Source organism: Varroa jacobsoni, unplaced genomic scaffold (assembly GCF_002532875.2).
Source record: "Varroa jacobsoni isolate VJ856 unplaced genomic scaffold, vjacob_1.0 scaffold_278, whole genome shotgun sequence".
NCBI classification, from domain to species: Eukaryota; Metazoa; Arthropoda; class Arachnida; order Mesostigmata; family Varroidae; genus Varroa; species Varroa jacobsoni.
This window is the reverse complement of record NW_019213180.1, coordinates 89,264-107,931: the sequence shown is the minus strand read 5'-3', so window position 1 is coordinate 107,931 and position 18,668 is coordinate 89,264. Positions and strand designations below refer to the sequence as shown.

Here is an 18,668-nt window from a genome sequence, read left to right as displayed (position 1 = left end):
AAGTATCAAATAAGAATTATCAAAAACCTCTTGTGACTTATTTATTTTCTTTGCGACAATTACGGGGAGGAAAAATGTTGCGTGTGTTTACAAGTTATATGTAAAAATGCTACAATTAATCAGACTTCGTATGTATGTTTGTATGTATGAATACAGAATGCAAATAAAAACTATATTTTACCCTAAAAAGCGAGTGCTGTTATTCGGAGTAGATATCAGGAGTGTATATCAATAGAACGAGATTTGGCAGCGACTGCCTGGCTCAATATCGTATCCGTTAGTCAGCCTAAAATAGCGTTGGGTCGGTAAGACACTTTTGAAATACATAATGTTGGACTTCCAGCCGAACTTTCCAAATGGCTACTTAGACAGATGCGGCAAGCTTCTTGCACTTGATTTGTAGCTTTGAAATGACCTTTTTTTGGTCTATGTACGGCTATGTGCATAGGATGGACAAAACGCTAAACTTCACTAACGCAGCTAACGCTACAAATGGAATACATATTAAGAAAATTTGAGATTTTTTTGATATTTATTTATGATTAAGGCTGATTCGTCATCGGACGCGGAGGACCTATTAAAAGAAGATCCATTTTTTGTCTCGCTTTTCCTTTTTGTCTCGTTCCAATATTGCCTTTATTGAAATCTGCGCAAAACAAGCTAAACTAGAAATCCAGTTAGGCAAATGCTGATCTAGAAGTAGGTGGATTTAGAAACGCGGACATGGAATGCACACAATGAAAACGTTTCCTTTGATTTTCTGCTGACCTTAACAAGATACATGATCAGCGTCACAAAATATAGAAATGAGAGTAAATGACAGATTTCATCAGTTCTTAGAAATAGAAGGGTTGTTGCTAACTAACATACTTGGCTCATACTATTAACCCAATTGGGTTTGATCCAACATCTACACATAGTAAAAGGTGCCTGTAGCGAAAATCTCATTACGGAATGCAAGTGCGAGACAATATGAAAGCAGTAGCAATGGCTTGAAATGGCTAAAGATTTATGACATATATTAAGTACTATACAAACTGTATTGTGGAACATACTGCACACTCATATGATTGTTTCTATCAATAAATAATAAGACCTTTGTATTCAAACCGATGTTTCTTTTCCCTCTAGACACTTTTTAGAGAAGCTATCAAGAGCAAATCAATTTCTTCTTTTTCCTCCCAATCAATATACAGGTTGTGTTGTATATACAATAGTATATGCCAAAATAAAGAGTACGACTGCTGCACGGAGAGCCATTGTTGGCTGAAAATGAACTATGCAGACTATGTATAACTGAGTAGACTGTAAACATAGTTGAGAATTAAGAATATAGACTTCCGGTCAGTCTATACGCATAGGAACACGAGCTATTTTTTTTTCAATTTGGGGTTTTCAACAGAGAACTTCTGCCTACTAGCTTTTTGAAATCGTTTTAAGGAAATCGTTGTCATTTGTTGAATTTACAACCTTTTTTTACGTACGATAACAACGTACGACTGGTACATGCTGTCGACTCTCAGCTTTCCTAAAGCCTGTAGTGACACCTCTACCTCATTAAACGATAAAAACAACAATATCGCTTGCAATCTATGCCAGCAAAACCTAAAATTTGCTTTACTAGAAGAACTAAGACGTTGAACCATCCAGTTTTAGTGACAAAAAATACATATACAACAACTTTAGCTTTGGAAAATATTTTCGTAGAATGGCGGTTCTGTTATAATATCGGAGCCATGCTGTCTCAGATGTGAAACGGACAATTGGAAAATAGCATCTTCGGCCGATGCACGGCCAGGAGTGCTTTAGAGGTTCCTCCTTTTGAGACTCATAGGATTGCTATAGGAACCATGAAGTTTGTCGGCTTCGGCCTCCTAGTCACGCGTCCTTTACATGTGTGCTTCCGACATTATGGACCTACTGGTAGCATTTTCCTTCCCTATGAATGATTCTTCCTTTTTTTTCTTGTCAGACCCTTGACGAGCTGATGTCTCAGGTCGGGCGTGTTATATGTTATGCGAAGGTTCATCAGATGTACGTACGCTTTAAATGAGCTTTCGCTTTCACGTTCGTTCGCGCTTTTCCTGTTTGAAGAAAACCGCACGTCAACAGATTTACGGTTTGTACGGGTATCCTTCTCCGTAGAGATTTTCCCCCTGTAAGAAAGATTTTCGCACAAAAGTCTTATTCGGATGTCTAGATTGAGACATGTAGCTTATGCAAAACTGGCTTTGAATCGTACCCGCGTTTCCGACCTACTCATTAATGGAACTTAGATGGATGCCGTAGAAGTTTTTCAATATCACATCTCGCCGAGTACTTACTGCTCTGCTAGATGTAATTATAAAGATTTAGAACCAAACCAACTACTAATACCAATTACGAGATAAAAATCAATAGGTAGTAGCAGATAGTAAGTAGCTATTGGTTACTTAGCCCGTACGTACTTCATAACGACATCGATCATTTTTAATACTGATTTTCCGTCCGCTAAATGGTTCGGGCCTCCCTGAAAATCAGCTGAGTGCTATTTCATGGAAAATCTAAAATGGAATGTCTTGACTTAAGGTTACCGAGCGAGTGATAGCAATGCTCTATTATGAGTACAATTTCATAATGTTATAACTTTAGTCATATACTAAGCATAAGCTATAAACAAAAACCTTAGGAGATGCCTAACGGGAGATTACGAAATTGTTTTTATAGTCCGCAGACATTGTATAAGCGCGCTCGAGTTTAATTCTTTCAATTTAATGCTAATTCCTCAAGCAATCATAGCTCAACTGAATAGCTATCAGTAATTTTTTATCGGTATATATAGATAAAGCTGTGCAATAAGTAGATTTGCTTAGATGTTTACGGTTATCAGCTAGACCCAATGTTCATATGTGGGAATTATGATACGTTTAGACCCAACTATACAATCCTTTCACTAAGATTTTAGCGCTTTTGTAATCATGTTTCAATCAATCAATCAATACAAATATATCGATGTGTTAGCAATAGAAAAATGGAGGGCGGGTGTTACTTAGACTAATTACTATATATAGCAGGCTTTTCTGTTTTAAGTAATACTCGTGCATACCCTATAGTTGGCGCGTGTCCTTTTTTATCGGCTATAGCTTGGAACTGACATAAGCATTTGCTTGACCCGAAACCCATTTCAAAAGCAAAACGATTTTAGACCACAATTATCCAATGTTAACAGAAGTCAATAATAATAATAAAGTTCCTCATCAATATCTGTGGAGAGTTGCTGTGGCTATTGTTTCAAAGTTAAATAGGGTGTTCTACATATATCCGTGAGGCAGCTTCGTCGTCGATGTCTGTACTGGGTCACTTTTTTATTAATTATTGATAACTTTACACGTTGGAGCTTTTCTAGCCGCTAACATGACCTTCACTTAATATGCCCGAGTCTGTAATTTTTTTCCATTTATTTATAGATATATTATTACGGATTTATGCTAGAGGCAAACTGCCCCTTGCGACTGGCTAACAAGCAGAACTTAAAATATTTGCAATTGATCTATTTGATCGAGGGACTCTTCTTTTTTAGGAAGGAGCTGAGCAATGAGTTACACGGTCCCATCTAAAACTTTTTTATAACCCTTCTATGTTAAATGTACCGCTGTGTGGCATTTTTCCGAAAAGCTATCATTAAAGGGAACTCGATACAATTGGAGAACTCGAGCAGAACTCAAGACTACTGCATATATTCATTGCCTTTTGTTTTGCCTCAGCGAAGTGTGTCTACATCAAGACTCGAACCCAGACCATGTCTGAGTTTCTCACGTTTGTAACCACACGCATTGTCACTGGGCCCTCTCGAAACAGTGCCCTAAGCAGTTTTTTATTGCCACTTCCTTCCGCGTAAACTAAACACGCGCCCGTGTCCTGCCCGATAAATTCTGTAAAGCAGTACGTTGAGTCTGTTTGACGTGATTAATACCGTGTCCTAATCAATCTGAAACAGTTTTTATGTTTGGTTGTACACAATAAACTAGAGATGTAAATGTCGCTGTCAACATTAGATGGAAACAATATAAACAAAATAAACTAAAGTACATAATAGGAAAAGAAATGTTGTCCTACAACGGATCATAATCAGCCGTCAAAGCAACCTGGTCAATACCGTAGACTGGGTAGGTAGGAGTGATCAAAGCGCTGCTCTGATACACGCACTGCACCCTCTGTCGGAAATGACCAGAAAAACAGTGAAACAGACCTTGTTAACATGAAATATTCGACACTTGTGCCGGTATCTACTGACGACGGATGCGCTTTTCAGGAACATACCAAACCACACATACGTATATGGGCACTTACTAATCAGATAACTTGTCAAAGATGATAATGCCAACATTGCTAAAAAGTTACTAACATTTATCGTTATAAACTTGTGTCGTGCAATTAGCCATAATGAGAAGATACTTTTTTTCGTTGTTGGCGAATCCTTGTTGTCGAGAACTGGAACGTACATGAACCAATCAAGAATTACTGAAGGTGATGTGGTCTCGAGTCGTTTTTGACACGCTTACAAATTCACGTTTGGTAATTCCGTTGGATTAGACCAGCATAGTAACGACGCAGGGCCTAATAATTGCATCCGACGAACAGGCCATAGTCGGCAGAGCCGTACTCGAAACAGGGGCCAGAAACGAGATAAGCGTTATCTTTAGTGTCGCGTCAAGATTGCCGCTAACACGACCACAGCTGCGTATAGAGACATAAGATTCTTGATTTGGGGTGAATGTTGGATACTGCACTACAAGTTGCCTGACCACCAGACATAGCCTTCATAACGTGCACTATCTATATTAGTAGGCTGTTACGAGGTGCCCCAGCGCGGTTTCTATCGGTAGTTATATATTGTCATCCACCACACAGGTGCTCAGTTTCGCCGCTGGCCATTTCTGATACGCAACAATAATGTATGCCTCCGGAAGACACGCTCATTTCGCTGAAGACATGTAATCAATAACGGTCCTATAGAAACAGTTATCTAGTGTAGAAAATAAGGAAAAAAAAAAAAAACACAAATACCAACAGTATAATAGTGCCGATATTCAACGAAAAGATTTGCGAATATAGAGTTTCTCTTCTGCCGTTATAAGCATCATTTCAGATAGCTTAACATCTTTAAACGATAAGTAATAGGTTCGTCTTCCTGACCTTTTCAGAATACATCATAAATGGTTGAACATAGCTGTTATTGAAGGCTCTTTCATTCATAGAGGAGTACCTATCTAGATATGTTTGCTAAGAAACGCGTAGTCTTTCCTTTTCTACTTTGAAAATCAAACGAGCTTTACCAGGCTTATACAAAAAACGCGATAGAAGGATGCATTGGCTGCTCAGCGGCTGTAGAGGCCATGCTACTTACTAGGTGGGATATAGCTAATGAGGCTTTGTTGATGGCCAGGCGTCAGTAAATTAAGCAATTTCAGAAAAAAACGAGCCACTTTTGATCTTTAGCTACTAATTAGAATGTGCCCGCAGAAAAATTACTTAATTCAACTAAAATCAGCCCCTTTTTTCGCTCTAAGAACATTATTTACTACTTGTTAACATTATTCTTTGTAAATATCGTTGACGGATTGTTCAGTTCTTGTAGAATCTAATGGACCCCTTTCGCTGCGCTGAGAGAAACGTTAGCGTTCGATTCGTAGGTAGATAGTGGTCTAGAATGCAAATGTCTGGCCCAGTTTGAACGATCTAATTAATTTATGGTGTCGGCATTTGGTAGATTTTGCTTTTTTACATGTCTTCCGACAGGAGCCGTACTCATTTAACTCAAAAACGGTATTTCATTCATAAGGAAGAGTAGACAATTTCCGCAAACGGTAACGATATTTCTCCCAGCTTGTACGTACATACAACTGCGCATCGAATGTTCGTGTTTAGCCAACGGGATTCGGCTGCATAGCAGAAGCTCAGCTTACTATATATGCGGGCCTGAATTTAACGAATCTGGGAAAAGAGACAAAGAAAAAAGTACTTGTTCTTCATCATCTAGTTTCTTGTTTCAGATAACATGATCCAGTAACTTTTGTTAGAGAGAGATGTGGTAGACTAAACTCCCGGCTCCTATCGGACAAATCATAATGGAAAAGAGCAGTAACATGCAAAAACTCTATAGTATTTATGCATTTTGACGTTAAATAATCACTAGCACCACCGGATAGATTTGATCGATAGTGAAATAACGAAATAATAAATAAAGAAGCCGCACAACTGTAAAAATAGAAAGGAAAATGTGCGTGTGAAGACGCGTTCCGTCTTGCAAAACAGGCAAAACGCTTAGTAGGAAATTCAAAGTATCATTCTCTATACTAGTTTATTCTGAACGCTTACGGCTAGTTGTCACCAGGTCTCTGATATACCTAGAAATAACGCGATCAGACGAACCTTATGGCGCAAGCAACGACCCGATGACGAAATACTGATTTTTAACACTAATCGTCCGTTACAAATATACTCAGACGAGTCTTTATTGACGTATCGGAAAACTGTTTCTAGTGGGGTATTGGCCGCTAGGCATTTCAGCCGAAAGAGAAGCATACACAAAACTTCTAGCGTCAACGTATGAGTGAAGATTAGCAAAGCTTGACAGTAGAGGTGCGTCGTCCATCAGCTCCAAGTGGCTCTCTAGCTTCAAAACTCTGCTGCATGTGCTGATATTAGACCGTTCCATAAGTGACGGAGATTTTGTTCAATAGGGTCTCGAACGTCGTTCACCAGTAACGCTTCCGTTTCGTCTAGTAGCTAAACGCCATGCGGTCAATTGAAATACCTCTATATGTGTGTGTACGTAATGATGAACCGAGCGGAGATATGAGACAGCTGTTTTCAACTCCGAATTACCCGAGATCGCGTAACAGCCCTCTGCTCGGATGACACGGGGTGCGTCGTAAAAGTTGAACGCCATTCAAACGAAACACCTAGATAATGATTGCTGGTACCATTTGGTCGGGTCAGCGATACTACAGCTCAAAATAGTATTATCAAAAAAAAAAAACAAATATCAAATAGCTTTAGCTAATTGTCCAAAATGTGTTAATTCTTCGTCTTTTTCTTATGTGTTTATTGATGGAATCGTAAATTTCAAGGCGTACACACAGCCCATGAATCAGCCCATAATAGCCGTTAGATTTTTTTTGATGTTTAGTTCCAATCGATCGCGGAAGGTTTTAGGGTAATATTTATAGCGTTTAAGCCATAAAAACAAAGTCCCTTAGTTGTGCTAGAATTGTATTTAAGTTAATCAAGGATAATAGCTTTGGGGAACTTTTCCAACATCTAGTGTTTGTTTCAATTTTCAATGCAGGTCAGCTTGACTAGCAGGTGTCTTAGCTAACTTACTATAGATCAACACTTCATTTTTGCCCGATTTGTAGAAAATTAATTACTTTCATAGCAGTATGTGATGATGAACATCTTAGAGACTTCGGATGACGTTTTCTGAAAAGCATAGGCTGTGTGGCTGTACTAGATGGGAGTAGCCAGCGTTACTCCGTCGGCGAAAGTAACTAGCCCAGCATGGCCCAAACGATTCGTATCTTTACATAGAAAAAAAAAGAATAACGCAAAATAGTATACATATAGGATCCAATGTTTAAGCTATAGGATCCACTTGAATCCAATAGCCGTGTAATGACCATTTTTATTTACGTCATGATCGAAAAATCCGCTTATATACATACCCGTACCGCTTTTGCGCGTCTCTAAAGATTCTTTACTAAGGATTTGCCACAAACAACGTACACGCTTGATCTTACTGTATAATCAAGATCTATACACGAAGGTGTTCGTGAATAATCGCTAATGATCAAATTATACATATATAATGACAAGAAAATCTATCGAAAAACATCATAAATAGCGCGAAAATATGTATTCGCTTGTCTGGGAAAATAAGCTAAACAAGGACTCTGGTGATTCATTGCTTTTACTTTGAAGTTTCCAGTTAATTAGCAGTATGTAAGCGCCTATTCCTAGTGGAACAGGATATGCATACTTCCGGAATGAACTTACAAGACGGGCACTTCAATACTCAGCATCTAAAAAGGCAGCGTTATAGTGTTCCTGAGCCGTATTTTATAGAGGCAATTAGTAACTTGTAGACATGCGCGTTTAACCGTAACTGCATCGTTTTTAATACCGCGTCGATGCTTGTGAGAACATCTCATATCATTATACTTTTTGAAATTACTAAAATATCAATTATCAACATATATCGTAGTGGGTGACCTTTCCGGGTGTTTACCGGGTCGAATAGAAACAGCTTTTTATTACGCTAACTTGCAATTGGTAGATGGAGCGGGCTGAACGGTCAGTGAACTTATAGTGCATAACTTGTTGAAACCGAATGTCGTTCCATGTCGAAAAATCGTCTTCCTATTGTACGAAAGAATATTCAAATAATCAATAGCACGCCAATAGGTAGACATTTTGATTAAAATTCTCAAAATTGTAAAAGTCAGTTGGGTGTCAACGTAAGGCAAGTAAAAAAAAAACCTAGTTTGCTCGAGACCGAGCGAATATCAGCCCGCGCACCATCGATCAATGCACCGACGTAACTGTTGGATAACAAAAAAATCCTAGTTAGAAGAAAGAAGGTCGTTCTTAGCAATTTTCTACTTTGCCACCTCTATACATACATACATACATACATACTGAGCATGTATAGGATAGAATGCTTAGCCAGTACTAAATTTAAAAAAATATTCACTAATATTTTTTTAAAATATTAAAAATTTTTGGCAACACGTACATATTGAGGTTTAGTATGAAACAAAGTTATTGTTCAATGTTTTCCTAGCGCTATAGATACTTCTGGATACGCTGGAAGTTATAAAGCGCTCCAAGTTGTATTTTGAGTGCGTTGAATCAGTTACGCAATGAGCTGTGTTTAAAATTATTAAAAGTCATCTATAAGAAGCCCTAATAGGGTTTGATCGAATATTACGTGTGATAGCCAACGTGAAATCTATACTGATAACCTCAGCATTCTAAGTTGCGGCAGACACTCAAGTTCAGTTTGGCCCAATCGAATTGCGCATCAAATAACTTACGGAACTTTTCTAGAACAGCGTACGTGTATGATGAGTGCTGATTGGATGTGGAACACTTCGCCAGAAAGACACCACAATGATGACTATACGAATCTGTTTCTAGCTTCAAACATTATCAAGGGTTTATAACCGTACGTCACCTTAGTCATTATATGAACTTCAGTTGTTATATAGTTGGCGAAAATAAGCGATGGTATCATCGTTCCACAGACTTAAGCAAAATACGGCTACTGCCTTGATTTAAACCCTATCGATGACAGTGTTTGCAATTGTAGGCCTTCTAAAACTATATTAGGATATAGAATTGAGAGGGCCTTGTTTAAACAAATGACTAAACGGATTTGAAAAATGCGCGCTTCATAAAACCTACGCAAGTCTACAGAGGAATATTCGTGGCTCATTTATCGAAGATCGCCCTCAACAGCCGAGAGCCTGCTGGGGCGCCTCATCGCCGATAGGCTGCAATGTGCCACCCAGTCTATACTGAGCAGCTGAGAGTTATGATACGTTGAAAGGGGAATGATAAAAGTAGAGATTTTTTCAATATATTTTAACATCAAAAGAGTTTGGCAACTGTGGGCTGAAGTACGTGCAAGAAGGAAAAGCCCAGATTCACCTGATCGACGGCGTCCAGTTGACACTAAAATTCATCTGCTCTATCAGGATGAAATTGTCCATAGGACCTGTTTTCGTTTCGAAATATAATTTGCTAAGTTAGAGCATGAACGATTGGTGCACAGTTTTGTTGAGAGGTGTAAGTATGCGTGATTAAATAAGCTAGATCATTTTCTTTCCAGCAACTTATAACAATAGTGCTTTATTTTAACATATTAGTATTAGTCGCCTTTTGTTAATGAATATGCCCAAAGGCAATTTTTTTCAATTGAGTTACAAGATAACATCAAAGTTTTCCGCAAACGGCCTATGTACGGTAACCTTGATCTATAATAGATCTTTCCCTTTAGACGATTACTATATCAGCCTATAGGTTGAAATTCTAATTCGTTTTGTCTATTTTAACAGCATCCCGCTCTAAAGGACTGGATGTGTCAATAAGTACTCGCGTAGACGGCAACAGTTCGCTTCGCCATAGAAGAATAGTACATCTAAAGATGCTAGTGACACACATACATATAACAGCAATAGGCGGCAAGTCTTCTTGTAGCGGTCGGGGAAATCCAGGGTCACAGCTCTGACGTAAAAGCATTGTTCTAATAGGCAGCCTGGCCCCCGTTCGCACTTTTAATTGCCTAAGGCGCGTAACACAGGCTGTTGATGGTCGTTCAGTGCGCTCTCGATGGTCTAGTGTGCCTTTGTTTTTCGGTTACTAATTACCTTACGATCGCATTGGCTGTTCTTTCGCAAGGCCGTTGTCCTTCGAAGGCTGACCTCGTTTTCGACTCTGCCCGAACACTGCGGCAATAACACAGCCTAACACTGGTAGCCCTCGCAACCTTAATAAAATCTTTCACAATGCCTGGTTCAACTCCGTGGTCTAGGGCATCTTTTCCATTCTACTAGATGATAATTAAAACCTGTCGTGTCCGAATGAGACCCAACTGACCGAAGTCAGCGCAGGAAGTCCCTTGAAACTATGTCTATTTCAACTCTTTTGACGATATTTTAACGCCATTGCCAAATCTGCAAGAAAGAATCTACGAATCATTCGCTAGTAACGAGAGTCATTAGATGAGCAACACGAGCTATTCTTTCGAGGTAAAACTGGCCTCGATCGTGATTCTCGAAAGGACATAGTTTTAGTTTATAAACTGACAACTAATTTCGGATCACGACTTTTTAGCAGACGAAAAAGTTTTCCCTGAACAAATTAATTGATTCCAGTTATGACTGTGCGGACAAACCGGCGTATCATGGTTTTGAAAACAGAAATCACTAATTCCAATCTCGCGATCCTATCCCACAAGTATGTTCCTGTTTTTGAAGAAACAAATTTGGAACAACAATATATATATATATATATACAGCAACCTCGGTTCCAATAAGGTGCTCTTCTTTCTTATATATCGTTCTCAACTAATTTCAACGTTTTCCGCATCAACAAAAGGTCGACCGCTTTGAATACTACGCAGTACAGTAGTTATATCAATAAGCGTCAATTTGAAAGTATTTCTGTGATAGCTGGTGTTACTTGCGTTCCGACCTGGTCACGATTATCGCCAACAGCCGCGTCCACCGGCGTAGGTCGTTATTACTACGGGGTGTCGGAAACAAACTCGGCAGGCAGGCGTTAACCTATCAGAAAGGTTTCCACCGATCATCTTCGTTTTGTATATGTAATACCTAGTAGTACGGGTTTTGAAAAGGTTAACCGGATCGGACCTGACAGGAGCGCTGGCCAAGCGAGCAGATATCACGGGTTATATAATGCGATGTATAAGTAACGTGCAATAGCAATATTATAAAGATTAGTACTACCTTAGCAGTCATGTATAGCAAATTGACTTGGTGGAGCATTCTCTGGCTTTTCTTTTTTTTTATATGCGACTGCTCTCAATGGACACCGCCTTCGTATAGGATTTCCGTTTTCTATCTTCCGAAGGTAGGTATATCTTCAAGAAACAACGAGAGGTATCTCTGACTACTGGATCGTCTTTAGGTGGTGGAATCTCCGCAGGACTTTCTCCGATCACGAATCAAACGTCCTTTGGTCCTGTACGTCGTAATATAAGTGTTACAGCATGTAAAGACAGAACCGGACGTTTGGCTCGACAAAGAATTGGTCATTGGATCCTCAAAGAGATAAAGCGCAAGGGACGTCTAGAGATTTAATTTTCCATAGTTTCAAATTCACAGGTATCTTTATCGATCGTATTATGGGATACGCTAATACTACCACTACCGCTACCACTAGCCATTAGTTGGGCGAAATATCCGAAGGACATATGCATCTGTCGAGCTGAAAAATTGTGGGCAAAACAGAAACGCCGGCCTGACGCACCCCAAACTGGCCCTTTTAACGACCAACAACGCACTGGTCATAAATTTAAGTAGCCGTATATAACAGACGACAGCTGCGTAGTAATACCTGAGAATAAGTGCTTACACTGTGTAGTCCCGCCTAGTCTACATTCAGTTTCCATATTGTACAACGTATCTCAGGTATCGTCTGAAGCTATAGCATATATCAGGATCGTCTGCTCTGCGACGTTTAGAACAATAAACTTACTCTTAACTTTTTTAACGCTCCGAAATATTTCAGCAGTATGAATGAGTTTTCAAAATTATTTTCTAGGCGGTGGCATCAACGGCTTGCCCGACTAGAGATTTGAGCGGTATGGGTTTTGCCGGACTCTCCAAAAAAACCTATAAAACGGCGTAGTAACACTATTCTCTGTAGTCACAATGTTTACGAGCGCTGAGATTTGGACCAGGGATTCCTGTATGTTTATTTGCGCATGATTACCGCTGACAAGACGCTCATCTAGATTAACCACGCGGTCAGGCCGTCTTTAACCGACTTAAGAGGTAAACGTAAATGAAAAATACGCGTAATGCGTACAAACGTACGCATCGTTTGAAGAGCACCGTATCGTGCATCGACATGTGACCAACATCGTCATTATCATGCAGTCAGTTTCATCATTCCTTAAAATACTGATCGTCAATTAGCAATTTAATTAATAAGTAAATATTAAAAGAAAATAGCCCATTAATATCGGTCCAGATGATTTTTATAGGTCCAGGTCGATAATTAAATGAAAACGGAATTCATAAGCTATTAGTAATACGGCTTTATCGAACTAGCTTGTTTTTGCTTAGGCGATTTAAAAGCCACGGCTCTTTCGGCCTGGATTCCAGTTGGCTGACTTTTACGAGCGCAGACACATAGCTTATAATGATGATTACGCAATGATAGACTCATTGGAAAAAAGGAGTTACCGTTCAGTGGGTCCGACGCACAAGTAGTAGCTTGTTGCGCGAACTTCCTGTGTTTTCAATGTATACAACAATGTATTATATCAGGCTGAACGTACCGAGTACGACCATATATTTTAGATACAGTCTTTTTTGGCTTGGGTCCTTGTGACGGATACAGGTGTGCCTATATACACCTGGGTCCTTGTGACGGATACAGGTGTGCCTATATACACCTCCGAGGTGCGCGCGAATATTACGTTTACATCCTCGCACACAGTGCTTATAGGAGTTCCACGAAGCGGAACTGATGGGTGGATATTTTTGTTAGTACCGCGAAGCGGTTTGGTAAAACGTTTACGTCGATTTGTTGTCAATCCCTTGTTTACTCAACCTTCGGTGACTACAGCTGCTAGTATAACCGGCAGTCAAAGGAAATCAGAGTGTACTTATCCATACATATACTCGCTGGTCATGTACAATTATCGTGTTACCCCATAGACATCTGTGTCTAATAACGCAACCGACATGGAAAACTCCGCTGTGACCAGAGTACGACGATCGTTGACATTTCTAAATGCCCCAGATCGAGGAGGCCCTTTGCCTATCGTAATCACGCTAATAACAAGGGCGAATGTCAACGGTTTAGTCAGACATGGAATAATTATATGAAAATCAAGCATCTAGTAATTTTCGAATATTTATTTACCTGCTAGTTTAAGCCAAGTTCATATATGTACGGGTAGAAAGCCTGTAATCAGTTACTCTAAATTCTACGGTGTGGATCCTTAACACATTATTACTACAGCCGGCTACCGACAATCAATCAGATATAATGATCATGGTAGCTTCTTCCATTTAATCTTTAAGAATGAACCCGGTTCTAGTCATGAAAAATATACACGATGTACATACAACATGTAGAAAGTAAGTTGACAACCGGATATGTAGGTTAATTCATACCTGTATGAAGTGTACGTGACATGAGAGCTTTTCAACTTCCCGCAATATTTGTGACGGACACAAATGAATTTGGCAACGCAGCTGGCCTTCATAGATGTATGTCAAGTTCTCCTCATATATTTGTAGCGCTGGTGGTACCAAAGGTAAACGGCAGCGGTAAATATACAAATTCGACCTTAATTCCTGTGTGGCGCTTCTACTGGGAACAGTATATTCTACAGATTGACTCCAACAAGTTGGGCTGATATGCAGAGTACTCAAGTTCCACGAACTGAGGAAATCAATAGAAATTCGAAGAATATCCCTTTCACTGCGCAGGTATAAAAAGGTCAATTTTCGTGTCGTCTCCAAGTACGCTGCAGTTCGCAGATGTTCCGCTAGGATTTACGTGAGCTCAGTACTTTCTGTCGAGTCAATGGCTACGAGAGAACAGATCAACCATTGTATGATACTTCTGCTCGTTGGCGAAAGTGGCCGTCTGCAGCAGCCGCAAATTTTATCATGATATTTAAGTAATAAAGCAAGCTACCTGACCTAACCTACTCAGTTTGGTGCGGAGTCCAAAAAAACTTGTTTGGCTTCGTATTGTCGAAGGAGTGACATCTTTAGCGTAATACTAGCAAGATGCACGGACATGTTCTATGCTGCAAAGGACAAACAAACCGTATGTTAAAGTAACCAGATGGTACTAATGGCCGTACGAAGACAGGTGAGTTGGCCGTTAAAGGAGATTCAAAAGTTTCGCGCTTTAGATTATGAAGATGCTTGAGCTGTTGGTGGACGCTCTAGAGCCTGATTGATTGTCTAGCTGCTACGCAATAAATCCACTGGTTGAATAATTAAATTTAATAGCGATTGTTGACATCGTAGTTAAGTGAACGCATATGATTTTTTACCTTATGCATAGGGTTTTAGTGCGGTAGGACGCATGGCCACCAAAGATACAACCTGTAGTATTGGCGCTATTTGTTTCCGCTGTATTGATTATAGATCAATATCACCTATAACTGCTGCAGATTATTATAATATCTATTTGAAAAGTGAAAATGCAGATCTTTGTATCTGATGGATAAACACGTTGGTTGTCATGCTGCAGAATCTCTAGTCGAACGCGGTCCTTCTGTCGAAAATTTTAGATATATATATATATATATGTATGTATATATACATTGGAAGTCAGCTTGTGCCAGCCAGCAACAGTAGACTGCTGTGATTTGTTAACCTTTTGTGAACTTACAGATGAGTAACAATGACAAATAAGGTAGCTAATTGCAATTAATCCCAATCAGATGAAGATTCGATGTCTTTTGTTCTTCGCAGCCGATTTGCTACGTTAACTTTCACTCACTGGATCTGGCAGCCGTCCTGATCTGGAACGAAATTTCACGATAATAAGCTCGAGCCCTGTTTAGTATAAAGAACTGGCCACATAATGCAAACTTACTAATTACTTAATACTAGTGGGGAATGTTGCGGGGACATAATTTGTGTTAATAAGTATCACAGTTCAGGCTCACAGTGGTACTAAGAGCCAGCTTATGGGTTTCAACTCTCAGTATTACTACTTAAATTTACATCTGATCTACCTCCTCGTTGTTTATCTGATCGATGTTGAATATCGGCGTCCCTGTACATGCGGGACGTAGCTGAGACCCGTTGCCGTCTTTCCTGGGCTACCGAATTGATTCGACGGGTACCTTTTTCGATATCGCCTTCTCCACTCGCCACGAAATTATTGTGCTCCACTGGGGGAAAGTTTACAGCCGCCGGGGACACCGGCTCCGAGTATGACGCTCGCAGCTGTCGAGATCCGACGGCACGCGTCATCGAATCAGTGCTCTTCGGTGACCGCCGTGGAAATCCCGGAGGGGCCGTATCATTTCGTCTGATCAATGATGAATAAAGGTAAAGGTACAGTTCTTATCCTGATAGGAAATTATTTTTCATCGAGATGTCATTCTCGCATCCTTTATGAGATGTGTGCAATTCGAAATCTCAAAGTTACTCTTATATAATCCTCATAAATGATTTAGTATCTGGCTCTAGTTAACAACCCAAACTTGGATGGGTAGGATTGCCTTAGGATAACATTAAACATACCCTTATTAAAAACAGAGTATGTACTTAGGGGCTTTATATCATAGCGAGAGACTATCTATAAAAAAAAATATATTTTTTTATGTGCAATTAGATAGTCTTAAGAGAAGTTTTTATTTCTTAGACCGTTCTGTTCGTAACTTGAGTTGAAGGCCACTGTTTCTTCTCTAGTTCAGTTAACAAAATTCACAGGTTTTATGATAGTCAATTCCTTACTTATTATTATATAGCCTACAGATGTATGGTAATGCCAAGACATGGTAAATCTTGCTACAGCTTAACTTCGACGAGACTGGCGACGTCGTCATACAAATCGTTAAGACGTCCAGAAAACACTAGGTCGAAAAACTTATCAGATTCTATTGATTTCAGATAAAAACTACTTTCAATACGACGAAGTGTTGACAAAACATGAAAAATTTAAGTGAAGGCTCGTGAGTAGGTAACAACTATTAGTTTTTTTCGGAATGCCAGATACCAAGCGATTCGTCGCCCCTTCGTTTAGAACTTCAATGAGCTGAGAAAAAAACATAGCCAAAGGATGAAAATGGCTAGATAACTTAGGCGATATTAATTTTTAACGTTTGAACTATACTTTTTTTTTCTATATTACAAAAACTATATGTTATAGTATTTGGTCTTGATTATTTCCCAAAAATGTAACTTCATGGATGTTAACAATTTACTCAGACCGTCACGGTCAAGTTATTATTTCTTTATCGTAAATCCTAGATCAAACAGTATTGTTTACTATAGTAGACTATAATGCTCATTTAGATAGGACAGACTTAAACGTTTCGTCGCAAGCTAAGCGTTTAGTAAATCATTGAGAGTACCTGTCAGTCTTTAGTTCATAGTTCCATAACTATGCATTTGCATTACGGCTCCAGTGTATCACTACTGTTGCTAGATGTTCTATTTCCGTTGTGGGCCATACGTTCAAGATTAAAGCCCTACGTCTAAGTACAAAGTGGTTCACGTAAGTTGACCATATAAAGTAATAACACGGGGAAAGATGACTATATTATAAATGAAAACTATATTTTTTTGGGAAACTTATTTCTTTAACTGCTTTGTGAACTCCTAATCTTTATGTCTCAAAACCCTTCAGAGGTATAAAATGTAGAAATTCAGACGGCTTGTGTGCAACTTTGTATGCTATGCGATGGTTGGAGTTCTGCCGAAAATTGTCGCTACTTACGGTTGTCCATCGTCACCTTCCTCATTGAGGGGTGTCATATGGTTAAGTTCCCACATGCTTTCGCTAGACCCCAGTGGTCTCAAGCCAAGAACACTTTCGGGTCTGTATGGATTTGTATTCAAATGTTTAAGCACTGTGTCCCTTCCACTCGATAAGTCTTGGATTTCTTGCTCGTAGATCCGGTACAAGTCATTGAGTTCCTTGACTGCTTGGACTGGAAGTATTCAGAGTTCGATTACTTTTGCTTATTTTCGCTATCAACTAGAGTGATCTTAATCTTAACTAGTTCTATACTTTTTATCTAACTATTATTTTTATTCATGGTGTGTCTGTAGAGGACGACTAGCTACAAGTAGCACGCTAGATCACTGTATAAACGTGCAAAAACTTCTCATGATTATTAGTTTCGTATTTAGCTTTTCTATGTGGCTTCAGGTTGGGCCGTATGTCATCAATAATATGTGTAATATCGCTGACTGAAAGGTATAGGCTTCCAGCAATCTCATCATCAATTTTAGACCGTTCATAGAGCTGTTGTAGATACTAAAAGGTCGGTCAATCAAGCTTTCAAAAGTCTTCCCTAGCGACGTAGTGCTTTTTGAAAATATAGCACTCGATCACTTACTATTCAGATCATAGCGGTTAGTAATGCCCCCTGTTTCATACGTCTATGCTCTTTCACACAACCGTTCGCTTGCGCTGAATGGTTCCGAACTACCGACACGTAATGCTATGCAACTCTGACTGCTGACGGACCGTCTGCATCATTTACCGCCGTCGCCACCACATGAATATCCAATATCCAACCAGAGTTGTACATTGGGGTCTTGCTCTATGAATGTATCGAGTGACTGAAGTAATTATTCTAGGTAATTCCTATGTTGATACATGCGCATTTTTTAATCATTACCCTAATTATGCTTTCGGCATCGTGCAGTAAGCACGTAAAGGATACTGTACACTAAAATGTACACTACCCTATCCATAAACGGTACAGGGATTATCGTCATTACGACTCGGAGAGATAGAATTTCGACGGCGAAACTAAGAATTGCCTGTTCCAGCTCCTCTAAACGTTGCAAGCCATACAACGAAGTAATTACCAAAAAAGGATATAATGACTGTGGAGTGTTGTTGTGAGGGCTCTGCTCGAAACTAACCCGCCTTCGCTCGTTTTCGCTTGACCCCCTGTGAAATATCTTCGATGAGTTGCTTCTGTTTGATGATTATTTCGTCAGACAATAGTCTCTGTCGGTCATAGCGCACGATCATAAGGTCACGCTGGCGTAGTTCGTGTTCCCTGATCAACTGGTCCGTTTGCATCTCAATCTTTTCCACTTCCAGCTTATGGCACTGCAAAAGAAACGTTCGAACATAAACCTAAATATACTACGCAAAAACTGATCTTGCCACTATATATATGCTTAAATAAAAGGTCATATATGCGACACTGG

General features: G+C 39.5%; 1 protein-coding gene across 2 annotated transcripts in view; it reads right to left on the bottom strand.

Moving 5' to 3' along the window:
- Window positions 1–18,668, bottom strand: part of LOC111258946 (kinesin-like protein KIF19) — a 69,101-nt gene that overhangs the window by 11,558 nt on the left and 38,875 nt on the right. The window contains exons 11-16 of one of the 2 annotated variants that reach the window (XM_086967659.1): window positions 18,375–18,567; window positions 17,215–17,428; window positions 15,503–15,801; window positions 6,412–15,286; window positions 5,877–5,973; window positions 2,043–2,156 (exon numbers count right to left, since the gene is read on the bottom strand). In XM_086967659.1, the coding sequence (XP_086823785.1) occupies window positions 15,261–15,286; window positions 15,503–15,801; window positions 17,215–17,428; window positions 18,375–18,567 (732 nt within the window). In that variant the 3' untranslated portion in view covers window positions 2,043–2,156; window positions 5,877–5,973; window positions 6,412–15,260. Of the gene's footprint in view, window positions 1–1,044; window positions 2,157–5,876; window positions 5,974–6,411; window positions 15,287–15,502; window positions 15,802–17,214; window positions 17,429–18,374; window positions 18,568–18,668 lie in introns of those variants that run through there. The other variant, XM_022830542.2, reaches the window with a different exon arrangement.